Raw genomic sequence first — 18,223 nt, forward strand, 5'->3', positions numbered from 1 at the left:
CCATTTCTTTTAGTGTTTTGCTCTCAAAACACACACTCAAAACACACACCACAATCTATAAGAGTGGAAAGTGAGCAAAAGAGGAGGAAAAGCACAAAGGAGAGAGAAAAAAACAGTTTGATTCATTTTGATATTTCTGGAATAAGACAAAATCATCTTCCGGGTACTCAGGGGACAGACATACAGTAAACGTTTTGTTTACCTGTTTGTCTGCAGGAGCTCTTACTGGCTTAATGCTCCAACAATCTAGTTTGATCCAAAAAGGCAGCGCTCTGCCTGGGAGAGTGGGCTGCATGTCAAATTGATGTTGTGCATGACTCATACTCGCATGTGAGTGCGTGTGTGTGTGTAAATGCTCCCATCTATATGCGTTTATGTGTGTGTGTGTGTGTGTGTGTGTGTGTGTTCTACAGACAGCAAGTAGATTAAAGAAACATGCACAAAAAAAATTTAACATCAGAGACAGGGGACATCCAGGAAATATGGGGTTTGCTGAGGCAGAGTCATACATGACTGATGACAAGTAGGTGTGTGGCTAAAAGTGAGTAATGACGAGTTAGTGTGTGAAGCACCTGTGCCTGTAACTCAGTTAAGAGAATTATACTGAAACCTCAGCAGAAGAGGCACGAGAGAGGGAAGGACGGCAGAGGGATAGAAGGAGAGAGGAAATTTAATTTGACCCTAGTACTTGACTGACGCATTTTAATAATAATATATATGCTGATGTTTAGAAGCTAAGGCTATGGGAGGCTAGAGGCGGGGTTTTGGTCATTAACCAAAATACAAAGCAAGTAAATATCTGACCAGATGATGGAGCTAGATAGAAAAAAAAATGCTAACAGATCTCCAAAGTTACTCCCTCGAATCACCAAAGTCAAGAAGAAATACAGTATCATCATAAATGTACCAATCCATTCAGTACAGGTACATTTCAGTTTGGGCCAGAGTGGTGGACCAACTTACAAAGCCACATAATGTCCTGTCAATAGGATTTTTCTATACCTGTGTTTCTAACATTTTGTGCACACTACTAACAGGAATGAGTGTAGACTAAATATTAAAATCTCCCCTGTGTAAAATAAAATGCCATTCAACACCACCAGAAACTACACCAAAAAGCTTCAGTTAAGTGTATGTAATAAACTGGCAGCTGAGTGTACACTGTTACATACAGGCAAAAAACACAAACCCAACAATTTCAAATTGTATAACTTTTATAAACTTTTATTTTTTAAAGTTTCCTTTCTGAGATCGTTAAGCACCAGAATAAAAAAAAGAAAAAAAAGAAAAAGCAGTTTTTGTTTTTATACAGTGAGAACTAAATCTGTTTGGATAAAAGTACCACGAAGAAAAACACAGTGTACTCTTTTAGTAAAGTAAACAAGCAATGTCCAGCCATAAAAAAAACTACAAAAATATTGCTTTTTCTGTGTGACCCTCCCACTCCTGCCTTTTTTTTCTCTACTCACTGTCCTGTAACCTCCTTTACCAAGGTTCTATTCCCATGCTTTGTAGGATAAAGAGAGAGTTTAGGCTTTAAATGGCTCCCTGTGGCATTGTAGAGCAAAGCATATCCCAATGATAAGTGGTGACAATGTGTTCAGGCCTGATCTCTGCACTCCCTGAGGATTGCCCTTAATGGATTAGTCCTGCTTGTTTCCGTGACATCAGTAACAAGAAGTCTCATACAGGAAGTAATGGCATTTTTCGCCACACACAGCTCATACCGAACAGTGAACTAACAAGGAAAGAGCACATTCAGTATTTCATTGCAATGTTGTGACCAACCCATTAGGTTTGTAGACATGATGAGCAAAAGATACAAAAATACTGTGTTACACACTGTATGTTTCCTTTGTGCAAAACTGACAAATCCATTATAGACTCCCACAGGAATTTTGGATGCAGACACACACCACGCACATGAACACACACACACACACACACACACACACACACACACACACACACACACACACACACACCCTCAAAATGGGCAGGGTCAGGCACCACTGGTAAGCCCTCAGCAACAAAATCAAAAAGGCGTGGCAAGGCAGCGTCCTCTGATCTGAGCCAAATACTGGAACAAATCGCAGTTTCAGTGTAAACGGATCCATCTCTTTGGAGATGTGTCTGTTGCTGGCTCGAGGTCACCATGATGAACAGACGAAATAGGAAGTATCGTCACAGCAACGTACGCTCTGACAAGCTCTATTTGTCAGGCGTGGCATAATGTCCTGAGCGATCTTGGGGGTTTAGGGCGGGTGTGCATACACTTACTGTAGAGCAACAAACATGTGTATTACCATTGTCTCAAAGAAAACAGCAGAAGTTTTCTCTATTTTCTCTGTCCTGTGGCATTCATTCCTGTCCGACATCTTGTTCTCAGGATTGTACATGACTCTGTTCAATGAAGACTTACTGAAGGTCGAAAAAAAAGGAAAAGTTCACTGAAGCTGAAATCTATGTGAAACAAATGAATGTTTGATGTTTGGTTGAGGGTCTGGTCCGAAATTCATCTATATATAATCGTGGGTCAAAGGTTGTTTCCAGTACCAAGCTTTATGGGTCTGGTCTTGCACACCTTTACCGATCGTAGACTCTGATTGAACTTACCCATTTGAGGTTTGACTTCTTCTGTATATATATGTCACCATTTAAGTTATTGTAACTGGTGCTACACTGAGTGACAGTGTAGCACCAAAACTCAGAATGAGGACTGAAATATCGTTGTTTCAGATAATAATGAATTAAGGAAAGATGCCCTAACAACAGCAACGGCGGCCTAATAAACTGAAGAATTCAAATATCATATGGTTAACAAGTGGGAGATAAAAAAAAATGAATGATTCATGGGAAGAGAAGACGTGGGAACTGAATATGGAAGAGAAAATACTAAATATTCCCTGCGAGGCATGTAGATGCTTTCAAAAACAAATCAAACAGGATTCTGGCAGTGACTGATGAGGGTGGCGGTGGGCGGAGGTGAGAGAGAGGGAGAGGAGGGAAAGCTGCATGGTGCCATGACGAGCGATGCCCTGTGGTGTTCCCTGTCATCAGCTAGCTGGTGGCTGAAACTGCCTGTGCATTCGAAAGTAATTACATGGTGGGGGCTGAAGTGGTGAGAACCTGCAATCATCGTATCAGAGGGGGCCCTCTAGTCGATGATACTCCGCCACTCACTACTCATTGTGACGTGAGCGTGAACACATGCTTTCATACACAGCACTGACATCCAGTTCAGCTTGTAACACACCTAAGGATCATCAGTTCAACAGAGACTAGACACCCACATATAATGTATCCTTCAATTAACACAGACAGTTTTTATTTGTCTTGACAGTCAAAGAGGAATACATACTTAACGACCTAGTGATGACTTAGCAACCTGTATTTAGGGCAACACATACCACCAGCGTGTGATGCGCATCAAAACACTTGTTCTTATTGTTCACCGTGAAGGCCCACAGGACACACCCCTCTATTCTATCACACTAGAAACACAGCAGTACCTTAGATCATCACATCCCCCATTCCTGTACCCTGACAGCTTTATCTGTCTGGATGGCACTTCTGGTGTGTGCTATGAGCATCAAATGGTATGATGGTATGTCAAGCATTGCAAGGCAACCCCCTGAATTCCTGCAAGAACGCAAATTGTCATGTTTTGCTACACCAAACAAGAAAGGAAACTCCATCAAAAGATGTTTTCTTTACTAATTTACACTGTAATTTACACAAGGAAATATATTTGGGTGAAATGTTGGATGGACAGACATGAACAACAAGAACTCTGAACTCCGCAGAGAGAGAGCTGGAGGAAAATGAACTTCATGGGTGACTTAAACTGAACTGTGTCTACATTGGATTATATAATAATTCTCATTCACTGTTTGTCACTCTATTTTACTGTGTCTGCGTTTTTCAGACATTTTTAAAAAATTCGGATTTCTCCCACTATGTGATGTTAGCAATTATGATGTGGTCCCTTCCTTTCCCATATAGCAAAATGAAACCTCTGGCCCAACATATACCTTGGTCCTTGGCCCAAGTATGGCCCACATACCTCCAGCAGATTCTTGCTGGAAACATGGAAGTACACAATGAAGAGGTGCAATGGATCACATTTGAATTCCAGTGAAGTCAAAGCTGAGTGTAGTTGTATGTGTGAAATCCACGAGAGGTGACATGAAGATGTAGAGACACAACACACACTCATAACAACTATGGATGGCCAGGGGAGCAGGATAATGAGGGTATGGAGACCATCACACACACTTGACTCCTGTATTTATGTCTGTAGCATGAGGACGGTGTTGAGATTCATGAAGGTGAAGAAAAGCCCTTTGAGATGACTCACACAAGACACTGGCCTCACATTGATCATAAAGTTTCCACTAGATGACATTTTACAATAAGTGAGAAAGAATTCAACAATACAGTGGGTGACATCCAAGAAGTCCTTCATTATTTTCTAAGAGGTTTTATGGAGAGAAAAAATAGGATTACAAGAAAGAAACTTTGTCTGGAACTTTCTGGCATGGAGGGGAATCCAAATCCCAATCAGCTGAGTAGAACATCCTGGGAAGGGATCCAACTTGTCGCAAGGACACGGGTCGCAGATGTAATGACAGTGAGAGGGGGGCAGAAGAGGGAAGGAAGGATGTGGAGAGAGAGAGAGAGAGAGAGAGAGAGAGAGAGAGAGGCAGAGAGAGAGAGAGAAGAGAGAAAGAGGGAAATGAAGATACCTAAGAGTTTGGCAGCCAGCATTGAAATGAAATAGGACATGTGTCAAGTGGCACAAGAGTGCAAAAGGAAAAAAAAAATCAATTTGTACGCTGTGAGCTTTGCCACAGGGACCGTGACTTCAACACAAACACACTCACACACACTGTGTCACAGTATCTCAGCACGTCACAGTGTGTGCGTGTCTCGGCCTGACAGGTGCCACACAGCGTTGATGCAAACGGGCATCAGACGAGCCTCGGATCTTCTGCCAAGGCCGCGATGCTCTCCTCTCATCTCCTCTTATCGCATCCACGCCAATCTGCCTAATGAGCGAGAAGACACGCATACGCAGCCATGAGATCCGTATACAGTACAGTAGGTGCATGTGATGTGACACACACACATTGCGACTCTCACAGCCCAAGCGTTTCTTCCCCTCTCTCTCTCTCTCTCTTCCCGAAACATGTTCACACACGCAGATAAACTCTGATTAATCTCCATTGTGCGTGCACGCACACACATGAACACGATAATGAATCCCAGTCTGACCACCCACACTGCATCAGTGGGGAGAATAGATTCCAATCAGCAGGACTAATGCGGGGGAGAACGACAGTAGCACATTTGTCTCCACACGCCCCACTATTAATATGCTTAATAAAGTGAAGCAAGGGATGAGGAGAGAGGTGGATGGAGTGATGCAGGTTAAAGTGAAGGGGTACAGTTGTAGAGGAAAGGAAGCAAGGGAAAAAGAGAACAAGGTAGTGAAGAGGAAGGAAAAAGGAGCAAAGGGAAAAGGAACTAAAAAACAAAGCCACGAGAAGGGAAAATAAGAAGGAGGAAGGAATGATAACGTCTACAACAATTAAGGAAGAAGCGGTGGATGACACACCTCTCCTTCAGCATCAGTAAAAGCCACAAGGACGCCAGTCTCGTCTAGACAAAATCCCCTAATCAAGTTACCAGTTTTTCCTCCACACAACAAGATAGAACACCAGGGCGTGTCCCAGTATGTGTGTCTCCTCCTACACACTCACACACACTCGAATACACATTGCCATGGCAACGCTGACAGTGCTGGCCAGCCAGAGTGGCATCAATGTGGCAGCCTGTCCTTGGAGACAGAGAGAGAGAGAAAGAGAGAGAGAGAGATATGAGGTGAGAGGAGAAGAACGAGATATACGATGGAGAGAAGAGAGAGAGAGCTGAGAGAGAGAGGAGAGAAAGAGAAAGAGAAGCGACAGAAAGAGAGAGAGAGCAGAGAGAGAGAGAGGGCCAACACCATCACAGCTTCACTACTGGAGCTCCACCCAGACCCCACCCTCCACCACCTGCCTGAGAGCTGGTAGAGATCAAACAGATACAGCCACAGTAGAGGACAGTCAAAATATGGATAATTAAATGGTCTCTTCATCACAGATAGAAAAAAACATATACCTTTAGTTGTATCTTAAAGAAAGAAAGAAAGAAAGAAAGAAAGAAAGAAAGAAAGAAAGAAAGAAAGAAAGAAAGAAAGAAGGAAAGAAGGAAAGAAGGAAAGAAAGAAAGAAGCCATAGATAAAGAGAGCAAAGACAGACATGAATCACCCTGGGAACAACCCCCTCTTCTGACGCCCCAACCCACCCCTCTGCCCTTGCATCATTATAACTGCTGCCTGTAAAAATAACTGAGTGCATTTGGCCATTTGGCAATGACAAAAATGTCCGCACACTCAGAGGCCTCAGAGGCCCATCACACTGCACATTTATAGTCCAACTTATGTGGAGTGACTCACTGCATAAGGGCATTAAAGTCATGTGACCGAGTCCACTGCATTTAGCAGGCCCACTGTGACGACCATTAGTGAAATTGATATTGAATGCTCAATCAATGCCAAGGAGGCTATTAGCTCATACTGCATATGTATAGAGTATAAGGCAATTATTTAACTGTTTTGATTCCTGCTAGATTTATGTCAACTGCAGTGAATATGTAACATGTGGAATTATCTCATTTTAGTTATGAAGTGTCGTTTCAGTAGTGCATTTTACAATACTAGCTTTCCTGTGTCATTTCTAATTTAATATTCACTCTTACTTTCTGAAGCCAGTCTATTGCTAACCCTCCGTTCTGCCATGTACTACGCGTGTGTATGAGTGTGTCTGCAAGTAAGGACATGACCTGTAACGCATATTTCAATGTGCAAGTGTGTATCAAGATGTGTATGCATCCTTTACATATGGGTGTCCTTGAATAAGAGGCCAGTAACCCAGAGGATGTGTGTCTGTGTTTGTACGTTTGTGTGGGCATGTATGTTCTGCTCCTGTGTGTGTATACAGTCAGCCATCCATACATTAGTCTGTTTGTCTCTTCTGAGGAAGCCTGCGCTTGTTCAACATATTACTGCTTTCAAACCACTGGTAAAAGGATAGATCAATATGTGAAAACAAAAACCAAGTCAACACACATTTCAAGGAATTTAACACAGCCTATTGTATACTCGACCACATTACTAAAACACTCACACACTAAAATACAACACTGTGTATCATCCATCATATTGTTTTCCTTTCAGGGTTTCCAAGCACACACGTAATGGGAAAAGGTTACAGCCTGCTGCAGAAGTAAACTTGTACAGGTCGTAGATTGGTATCAGTGTTGTCCTGAGTCATAAAAAAACCGACTACATGATACTCATGCAGAAGCCATTAGCCTGATAATATTAATTTTACAGTAATGTCTGTTTTGCATTTGGCACTGCTGGGTCATAAAGGATAAAGATCTAATTATGTGGCTCTTGATGACTCAAATTTGTCTAAAAGAGATTAAAGCTGGGCACATTCGGTAATAGCATTCTTTATCATTCCAGATTTAATTAGTGTAAACAAAATCCAGTTTGACTGGTGGTCTGTACAGTGTGCTTTCCTGTGTTATGTCCAACACATGCTGGGAGAGGCTCCAGGAGGGAGGGGTGGAGAGTTATCCCAGTGAAGTTATAGCTCTAAATTTAGACCAGCTTGATGTGTGAGAAGTGTAATTATACCACATAGTAGCAACAGATCGAAAAAGGAGCTATGGAAAAAGTGCCCCAGAGCATTTGAACCCCTCTTGTTTCACCAGTGCACGATGTCTTAGACATTAACATTTGCTAATTAGCACAAAAATAAAACACAGCTGAGGTTGATGGGAAAGTCATTAGCTTTGATTATTTGGTCACGCAGCAAAGTATTAGATAAATCAAATTTCTGACGCTCAATGAAGTCAGGGGATCATCAAAGTTGGTACAAATCATCCTGAGTGGAACAAGAACATTTCATCCAGCAGTTGTCAACACTTCCCTCCAAATCACAAATGTCAATTTCAAAGTGGCACTAGCGGAAAAGTCAAAGGATTACCCAAGCCATTAGGATACATCACCTCAGCAAAGTGATTATCTATAGTTGCCACCCCTAGAGTTACACCACTCACATGGCTAAAATGACACTCTCAAAACTCTGCACAGCACCATGTTTATAAGATAAAAAGAATGAAACTATGAGGACGAAAACCACGTCAAGATAATGAAAAAAGGCTAGAAAACATAAGCTGTGATGAACAGACCAAAATAACTGAGAACAACTTCACACCATTACAAAGCACCCACAAAAAGACCTGACATTCTGTGCAACTGTCCCAAGAGGTCAGATGGGTCAGCAATGAGTGGGAGGGAAAGGAGCAGCTGGTGACCAGGCTAAAGAGGGGGCTTTAGTATGTTGGCCATTGGCTTGTTGGTAGCTGGGCTATATATAGACTAGAATGGCCTGGCCTCAGTGTGGAAGTGTCTACACTGCCGACAGCACTGGGAGGCTGACCTCCACATCATGGGAACGTACTGTAGATACCGCACATAGTGATGACAGAGACACAGAGAGCGGGGTGGGAGGAGGTGGTTGCTCTGTATCACTATTTATAATAGAAGCATGTATAGACAATATGAGAGAGGTATACATTTATCTACTATGAATCTGTGTGTCTTTAACTTACATCCTTCATATATATCCGTAGGGATGTGGACAGCGGTGGTGTTGTACGAGACAAGTCGTTTGAAGTCGGGGTCTACGTGGAAGTCGTCTGGAACATATCGGTTCTTCTTCTCTGTCTGATTAAGCTGCACAAAAAGAAAAAAAAACAGAGCCTGGAGTTTTAAAACTCTCCTGCAAATCATGTTTTGGCTTAAGAGGAGTGTGCATGTGTGTCCACCCTTGGATTGTAAACAAACTGTACATGCCGTTCCTTGTTACTATGAATGACATGGTGTCAGTGTTGAGTATTCACTAAAATGTCACTACTGACAGATAAAGGTAGAGAAACTGAATGTAAATTTTGGGCAGTGAAACATAAACCCAGGCATCCACAGAGAAAGAGGAACGGGGGAGAAAGCCTGTCACTCAAATACAGAGTGACATTAGTGTGCTGTGGGTGTGTGGCTCTTTCCCACTGGGACAGTGGAGAGGAATTAGATGCTGATCCCTGTTTATCAGAGCAGACAGATGACGTCTGAGGCCAGGGGAGGCATTCAATGTCTCACACATACTCATGTGTTTCTGAGTGAGGGGGCTAAAACATGCATCGGCCCTAATGCAGGAAAGAAAAGACTGCTACTTTTTTTGCACAAGGATAAAATACAGAGGATACTTACAGGCTATCAATAAAACATCCTATCAGGTTTGTTGCCATGGTAATAATCTCTTGAGGGCTGGATATGGTTTGCTTGTGGGGTTTTATTTGAGAATCTGCATCTTTAGTCACATCGACAGAATATCAGTGAAATCAAAATGTACTTACATCATCTTTGGCATTGTAGTAAACTATTTTGTCGGCCTGCAAAGAGATTGAAAGAAAACAGGAAAAGATGAACAGTGAGTGATAAAATTAAAGAAATACACATCTATGAAGAGTAACTTAATACCAAAAAACAGTGTTTTCAGATCCGCTCTGGTTGACAACTAGCATCAAATGTGCTTTGTCGCACCTGTAACCACATCTGACAAGCCCAACATTGTTCAATAGATCTAAAGTGGACGGAACAAACAACTCTTCATGGAGCCTTAGCAGTAATGAGGCTAAAAATGTGAAGTTGCTCTAAAGATAGCATTAGAGGAAAGGCCATGGCACCATGAAAATCAAGTGGGTTGGGAGGAAACATATAAGTTAATTTAATAGCAATCTTGCATGTGTTATAAGTAGTCATTTTGGTGGTGTAGCTGGTAGCTGGCAGAAACTGTTATAGAGTGCCTAAAGTGTTAAAGAGTAATCCTCAGGTGAGGGTGACAGTACTCAGGAAATTTCATTATCCCCACTTTGACTGATTGTGGCACTAGACTAGAGGAAAACACTCCATTCACAACTAATTTCATTGAAATTTATGCATTAGTTTTCAAAATACAGCAGTTTTTATGGATGAAAAAAGATCAAAGGGAACTAAACTGACGGACAGGCTAACCGAATATTACAGAGGCTAAAAGATTCTGTCATGAAAACAGCTTTAATATGACCTAAAAAATAAAATAACACGAAGTAATACTGCCACACTGGGAAGTTTTTAAAGTTACTTCTGCAACTGTGCCAATGATTCGAATCTTGCTCTGTTCCCTTACAGAGCAGTGGCCTGTGTTTGACGCTGAGGATCAGTGAAATAAGTGGTGTTGTTTTGCTCTCACACTGCTGGGCTTCCTGTCAGTACACAGGCTAGCAGGGCGCTAACGAGCTAGCCTAGCTGGTGACATAAAGATGCCCTGCAGCCACAGAGCTGGCTCACTGACTCCCACCACCTGCCTACCACCTCTGGAGCTGCAAGCCAACAGGACAGCGACTCCTCCTGTCACTGCTACTGTTAGTTTAGCTTAAACAGTTTGCAATTACCTCACAATAAGTGATTTAGCTGAGTAAACAGTGCCAGACACTAGCATCTGCTCTCTGTTTTGCTGTTGTGACTGTTAATGACTTAGGACCAGACAATGTCCAAGTTCAACTATATGCACAAAGAGCAGGTGTGGGGCACATACTGTACACTGATATGCACATGCAAGCAAAAATATACACAACAAAGCTGATAACAGCAGACTGTCCCATGATGCTCTCTGTCAGGTCATGTTACTGCAGACGATGTGCACCTTAAGAGGTGATGATCACACTAAGGTCACGCCATCACACCCCTCAGGGGAGGCTACTGCGTGCAAGAACACTTAATGTGTGAGAGATGGAGACAGATGATGAAGGGAGAGGAAGTGCTGCAAAATAAATAAATTATTTAGGCTATTACTTCTGTGGCATGTTGTAGTGGGTGTGATATGTACTGCCAAATGAACATGTGTCTATCTGAATCTATATCTTGTCCAGATAAGAAGATGCTTTTTAATGTATTACAATCAGATCTCTGGTGTGACTGCAGTCCACGTCCACATTTGTGAAAAGCTAATGATTCATTAAATATGCCATCCAATCAGTTCTTACTCCATCATCATCATCTACTTCTGCCAGTTATAGCGCTTTTCCTCCACAGCAGCTGCAAACACTTGTCTGTCAACAGAGTTGTAAAATATGACCTTTTTTCCACGAATGAAAATTTATACGGGTGGTAAATTATCACATTTGATGATCTGCAGTGTTTATTTTTGACTGCGCCACCTCTAAACCCACTCATGCATAAAAATGAGATCAAATCAGAAAGCACACAAGAAGAACTGTCAATATATAAAAAGCAAGAGTAAACTTGACAAACATAATCAGTTTTATCTCTGTACAGCAGCTTTTATAAATAGGTTTTAAAATCATTGTGATACACTGAACAGAAACATGCAAGTGTGTTGTTCTACTGCAGTAGTCACATCTTTTAAGTGTTTAAAGTCAGCGGGGAGAGGTGCCCAGTAGAACTGGCCCAGTTATCAAAGGTGACAGAGAACAGGCGCATGCGCATAAACATACACACACCAAACACACAGCACTCTCTGGTATTTCAAATGCTGGTATTACAAATACTGTGATACATATCCAGACAGCATGTTTACATTTTTGAGCACCTCTTATATTGGGATTAATGTATATTAAACAAATGTATATTCATCCTTAGTCATTTAACATGTCATCAGGTGTCAGGCTGATTTACATGTAATGGCATCGTAGAGACCGCACTGCATACTGAATATGTAGTTTCACACAGGATGAACATACCCCACGCTACAAGATTTTACTGGAATATACTGACGGCACCAATTTAGCCAGCTTATTTACTTTGTAAAAACAAGCAAATACCACACAGTGTTTACCAGCCTCTGATATACACAAAAGGACACACATGATATGTGTACAATAAAGGCACCCAGAGGTTTATGTGTGGGTAAGGTAGCCTTCAGCAGATATAACACTGTCTGAAGTTAGAGTATCTGTGGCTCCACATCCAAGGCCATCATATTCCTCTCTCCGACATGACAGCAACAATGCTAGATCTGTATATAGTGAGGAGGCCACAAGCCCTGATAAAGTCTCATATCCTCGATCTTCTCGGCTCTATAAAATCAAATACTAAAGCATAATAGCTAGTAACTTAAGTCTAAAGTCAGAGTCTGAAAAGTCACACATTTCTATTTTAGATGGAAGCCTATCCACTATATTCTGAGGCTTAAAAAAACAACTAATTTGCTAATTGACAATACTATTGCTTAAAAAGTCACCTAGTGTTTCCGTTACAAGTTGATAAAGTTTCTGAAGGCTACAAATATACTGTGACAAATTCTGTCATCTTTTGGAGCGGCGATAACAGTAGTGTAAATTAACTCCCCACACACGTCACACGCCTTTACCTATTTACAATGCAAGAGTGATATTTAATTGGTTCAGGTACGCAGGAATCCCCATAACATTAACCAAAAAATTAATTCCATTCGCTAGCCAAGCGTCCCGGGCCAAAGGAATATCACACTCAGTGACTAATACAGCGGATAAATGAATCTGTTCCCGCAGAGGATATTTCCTTCCCTGTTGTCTAAGCGCGAGGCAGCAAGCAAGACGTTGAATAATGAGAAACTTTTAATGGAAAAGAACCATTAAAGGTTTGGCAAATAACACTGAAGAGTTTTCTTAAGCTAATAGGCTAAATGGCGAAGTTTGAATTTCTCCAAAGTTCTTCCACCAGGGAATGTAAACACAATATCATTTGTCATTTGTTGAAAGGCGTCAAAGAGCATGAGGCTTTTTTCATTGCAAATCAGAGGAAGGAAATACGCAATTTGCATTCATTATGAAAAGACCGGGGGTAAAACACAGTGTCACAGGCAGCGAAGAGCCGAGAGAGCTGCATTGTATTCCCATGAGAGACTACCATTGTGGAACGGGGCAAAGCTTTCATTGGGCCAGCACTCAGGCAAAGTATAATTGAATGAGTAAAATAATAGTGTGCTCATATTATTTGCTGTACATTCCCTTCTAATGTATTCTTAATACTACGGTTAATGGACGATATCAGAGAGTGAGCAGTGCGTGTATGTTCATCATAAGCATGCCTGGTTGTTTCTACCTATTATGTAAAATAATGAAATTCAATCTTGTATAAAGTCATTACAGCATGATTGTCATTGTAATGAGATTTGCCATCCAATTATTACAATCATATTGGATCATGAATAACATGTCCCTCCCCCACTCCAGCTCCTCTTGTGCAGTTCACGGCACCACTTGATCTGTATGTAATGCAGCCGGTGTTAATGAACATATCAGATCGGGCTGCGGCCGCTCTCTCACCTCACTGTCGTCCCTCCACGAGTGCTCCATCTGAAACCGCTCTGCCTCTGTTGCCAGCCTCTGAGAGAAGAGAGAGGGAGGAGAAGAAGAGAGAGACAATGCATGTTAGTCCATGTTTAATATCCCCATAAAAAAAACTTTGATTTCTCTGGCTCTGAGGCTGTGATGTTACTGTCGGCATCGTGATAGTAGAATTGACACCAACGTTCACTTTGTCCAAGGAAGACATTCGCATTAGCTGATTCAAAAAAATTGAAAAGCCAGGGAAAAGACCAGGGAAAAGACCAGGGTTACATGTGAAGTCATGACATTTAACCCTGTGGCAGCTTTAAGAAGATGCTGCTGATGCAAACACAGTGCATTCAAGGGAAAATACCTCATTTCCACCCACTGGTATGAATTAGGCCTATACTGTGACACAGTGTTGCGCTAAAATTAGACCCACAGCTATTCCATCTTTTCCCAGATCTGGTCCTAATGACTAGGTTAATGGGTTTATAATGGCCCCAGCTTTTAATCTGTACCTGGTCCAGAAATGCACTGTACTATTAATTTCCCTTGGGAAATATCAAATCCAGCTCTTTTGCTGCTTATGTGTACAGGCACAAAAGGGTTTCAAGACACACAGAAGGAGAAGATCCTACGGAGGCACAGGAGTAAATTAATTTATGAAATGAGGGGAGGAAGGAGGTGAAATAATGAATTATTGAATTAAATCTGCTATGAAATTAACAAGACAGTGACAAGAATCAGAGGCGCAGAACAAAGTCTGATTGTGAATCACATGCTGGGATATCACTCGCAGCGTTTGGGCGCAAAATCACATCTTAAAAGACACCGACTACACATTTCCCTCACTTTGCAATTTTGGAATCGCTCATCTAAAATCACTCTCATTGTTGTAAATTCAAAATAACAACCAACAGACATTTCCACAGCACTGAAGCTAATGGTTATAATGTTTCTGTTCCTACACTTCTCTTTCTTTCTTTCAAAAGGAAACCTCCCCTCCCTCACTGCATAATCAGTTGGCACTGAGGCAACATCTTGATAATGAAACCTCCCCTCCTGCAGATCTGGCTTCACATCACTCGTTACGCCTGTATACAGTGCCGTCCCTTAATGCCTGCCGGGTGGGCTGACACTCTAGCGGTCTGAAACACGGTTACCTCGGCAGCCTCTCGGCTGTGTCTCATTAGGGTGGAAATTTCACAGCGGCTGTCACAGACAGCGGGACCTCGTGGCTGGCAAAGGAGCAAAGGTGAAACTGAGCTGTGCGTGTTTCTGCACGGTTATGGCAGGGGAGGAAAGCTTTACTGCGCCTCTCTCTGCGTGTGAGTGTGTGTCAGTAAAAGTACATATGTCACTTGAAGCAAAAGACATTTTTGGTATACATCCTCTCAGTTGGCCAGTTGCCCTCACGTCGCCACGTTAGACCTTTATGTTTGTGGCTCTCCATGCATCCACACAAAAGCATTTCTAGTGTTTTTGAGTAAAATGGGTCTCGACGGCTGGGTCGTGGTGGTCATTTTAAGGCACAGAGAATGCCTTTGAAGATTTGATTTCCAGTTGCCAGTAGCCACCAAACAGCATCGACTGGGAATATACTGTTGGTTTCCAGTCAGGTCATCATCGGTGCAAAGAAACATTGGGGTGTGTGTTTCAATCAATCTACTAAACTACTTATCTGACCCTGTGGTTGCAAACCCATCAATGTTGATATACTCTGGAAGCCTATTCAAGCTCAAAGCATCATCAAAAGAATGAAATATGATAAGACTTGAGGACTGAGGGTAAAGCTGCTGCTGCTGCTGACGTGCTGCGTTTACTGCACTGGGAAATCGAAGCAGCGAAAAGCTGCTGCAATCATTAAGAGTTTTACATTTAAATACACATAATCATGTCATTTCGGAATATGCACAGTAATTATTCCAATATAATCTGCTGCTACAGATGTATACCAAGAAGAAAGTAATGATTATACAGCAGCACATTCACTCACCTACACCTCATTTACTGTTTTATCTGGTTCACTTTGTTTATTTAATTAATTTCACTGCAAATGGATCATTATAAGAGACCTGCTGACCCCATCTTTCACTCCTGTGGGCCAACAGTTACAGCTGTGACGAATTCCCAGCTGCACAAAACACACACAGAGAGGAACAGGTTCATTAATGAGGATCTCTAGGGCAGACCAAGAGGTCACAGAGTCAAAGGTCAGCAGCTGTTGCAGTTTCCTCCACTTTGTATCCGCTCTTCCATTTTGAATCCACAGCATGGTCACGCCACACCTTTGAGTGGTGCCAAGGCTACGGGCTTTCACAGGTGCCATGTGAACACATGTCAGAAAAACTGGGCCGCAAGACAAATTCAAAAGTGCTGTAAGTAATGAGAATAAATAAGCATGGCAAAAATATGGACTGGCTAATGAGCTGGCATAAAATTTTATGATGTCAGCAAGCTGCTATAGAATGAGTAATGAGAGCATATTGCTGAGGTGCAGATAATGAAGATCTGTGGCTGGTTCGTGCTGTGAAGCTTCAGCTTGCCTCAAAGTGAGGAATCAGTCGGTGGTTCCAGTTCTTGCTGCTGGTGGGAGCAAAACCTTTTGTCCATTATTTTAAATGCCATTAACATGGGCAGTCACAGGGGTAGAAGAAGAAGAGACCTAACTTAATATGCTATACTACAAATATGAAGTATGAAGAAGCTACAGAGAAAACTGACAATGAGCGAGTGAGAAAAAATGTTAAATAAGCTGGAAGTGACCACTTTACAGCAGCTCCTCCACAAATCCACTACATGCACACACACAGACTGTGTGTGTGTTTGTCTGTGCGTGTTTGGAGAAAATGAATCATGTCCACTGTAATGCAGTAAATCTCCTACTGACGTCGATACACAAAGATCCAAATGGAGGGATTTATGCTACAAAAATCTGGATCCCTGAGGAGCTTCTCACATCATATGTGTAAATAAACTGAAAGCAAGTGTTATTATTATTGTATGTGCATAGCTGAGCCAAAAATATTAATAAATGCACATAAGTAGTTTTTATCAACAAATAACTTAAAATTAAGTGACTGAGAAAAAGAGTTTTGTCATGAGAATATTAAAAAGAAAAAAATTGACAAATAATGTATGACCTCTGTGTGTATATGTCTATAATATGGCACGCTCTGTTCTCAGCGTCAGCATCTGCTCTTGAACACAGCTTTGTGGATTTACAGTATAAACCTTCTGTCTGGTTTTATTCTCTCTACCTTTGGTGTCTTGTTAGGGGATGATGTTGGAGAGTGGGAGCGTAGGCAGATGAGAACATTGATTAACGGAGGTTAACATTTTTTTCACACACATGCAGAGTACAGAAGTCTCCCTCGGCATCCTTTATGTCTGCGATCCAAAAACACCGGATTACCGATTTAAAACGTCGTGCCCTGCAACTCCTCTGATTTTGCTTTTTGTAAGCAACACACAGAGATGTACTGTTTAAACAGGCACACTTCCTTCTCTGACACACGCTTCCTGGCAGTCTGATTAGAGCATCTAGTCCTGCCAGGACAAGAAAACACACACACACACAGACACACACACACCTGCCATCTTGCTGATGTGTAGGGAGGCATGGGAGAGCAGAGGAAACATGAGCATCTGCTGTTGTGACTGGCAGCACTTTAGTCAGATCTATCCTGCTCAGTCTGTAGGGAGCCAGGAGGAGAGTGGTGAGAGAAAAAAAGAGATTGGGAGAAAGAGAGGGAGAGAGATACTTTTGCACTCACACACTCTAAAATCATACAGGCTCAGACTGGCACGGGAAAGTGGACAGTAGTAAGCGAATGCAAGTTGACAAGGTAACCGAGTTTGCTACAAACCCGGTCTTTTAGACAGGAAATAGCCCTCACCAACTTGTTAGTGACTGACGCTAGTCTTGCTATCCACTGCTGCAGACTGGTTTGACAGCTCATCTCTCCTGCAGCAAAGTCTTCCAGCCGAGCATGCTTATCTGTGTGCCAGCTGGCTGCAAACAACTCCCAATTACAGCTGTACCCGGCCGCTATGTTGACATGGCGGTTCTCACACACCTGTACCGGATTTACTGTATGTCACCATGTCTTGAAGTAATGTCACAATTTCTTTCACCTAGTGAGCTGGCTGTTTATGTCACTTTTTAAATGATCAGAAAAATTATTAGCAGGGTGGGGCCTCCTTTAAGCGTAATGAAGCTGAGACAGTGTTTTGGCAACAATAATGTGAAGAGTGGATTTATTGTCGGCAATCATTTCACACTCCAATTTGTTTCAGCTTCAGTGCTCATCACATCTAGTCTTTGTGTGTGTATGTGTCAAGCCCTGGAGAAAAAAAAAATCCAGATTCTGCAGATACAAAAGATAAATGTCGACTATACTTTTGCACATTGCACGCAGACACATTTGTTCTGCTGCCATCTATGCCTGAATGAAACGTACAACAACAAATGTACACTCCCTCTCTGTGTGCCTATACTGTACATCTGCTAAGTTTCGTGTAGGAAAACAGAGATGACAAACACAAAGCAGGAGCAGCAGAGGCACAGAGAGTGCGACAGCTGGGCTGACAATAGCAGCCAGACACACTCACACAAACACACACACGCACGCACACACACTCCAGGAAGTAGTGAATAATGAGTCACTGGTGGCCAAAATTACACACACACACACACACACACACACACACACACACACACACACACACACA

General features: G+C 42.1%; 1 protein-coding gene across 1 annotated transcript in view; it reads right to left on the reverse strand.

Moving 5' to 3' along the window:
• LOC111224485 (voltage-dependent calcium channel subunit alpha-2/delta-1-like) overlaps positions 1-18,223 on the reverse strand; it is a 90,268-nt gene that overhangs the window by 36,245 nt on the left and 35,800 nt on the right. The window contains exons 4-6 of the mRNA XM_022748983.1: positions 13,484-13,543; positions 9,533-9,568; positions 8,732-8,855 (exon numbers count right to left, since the gene is read on the reverse strand). Coding sequence (XP_022604704.1) covers positions 8,732-8,855; positions 9,533-9,568; positions 13,484-13,543 — 220 coding nt within the window. The remainder of the gene's footprint in view (positions 1-8,731; positions 8,856-9,532; positions 9,569-13,483; positions 13,544-18,223) is intronic.

Source organism: Seriola dumerili, unplaced genomic scaffold, assembly GCF_002260705.1.
Source record: "Seriola dumerili isolate Sdu_G_001 unplaced genomic scaffold, Sdu_1.0 BDQW01000138.1, whole genome shotgun sequence".
Taxonomy (NCBI): Eukaryota; Metazoa; Chordata; class Actinopteri; order Carangiformes; family Carangidae; genus Seriola; species Seriola dumerili.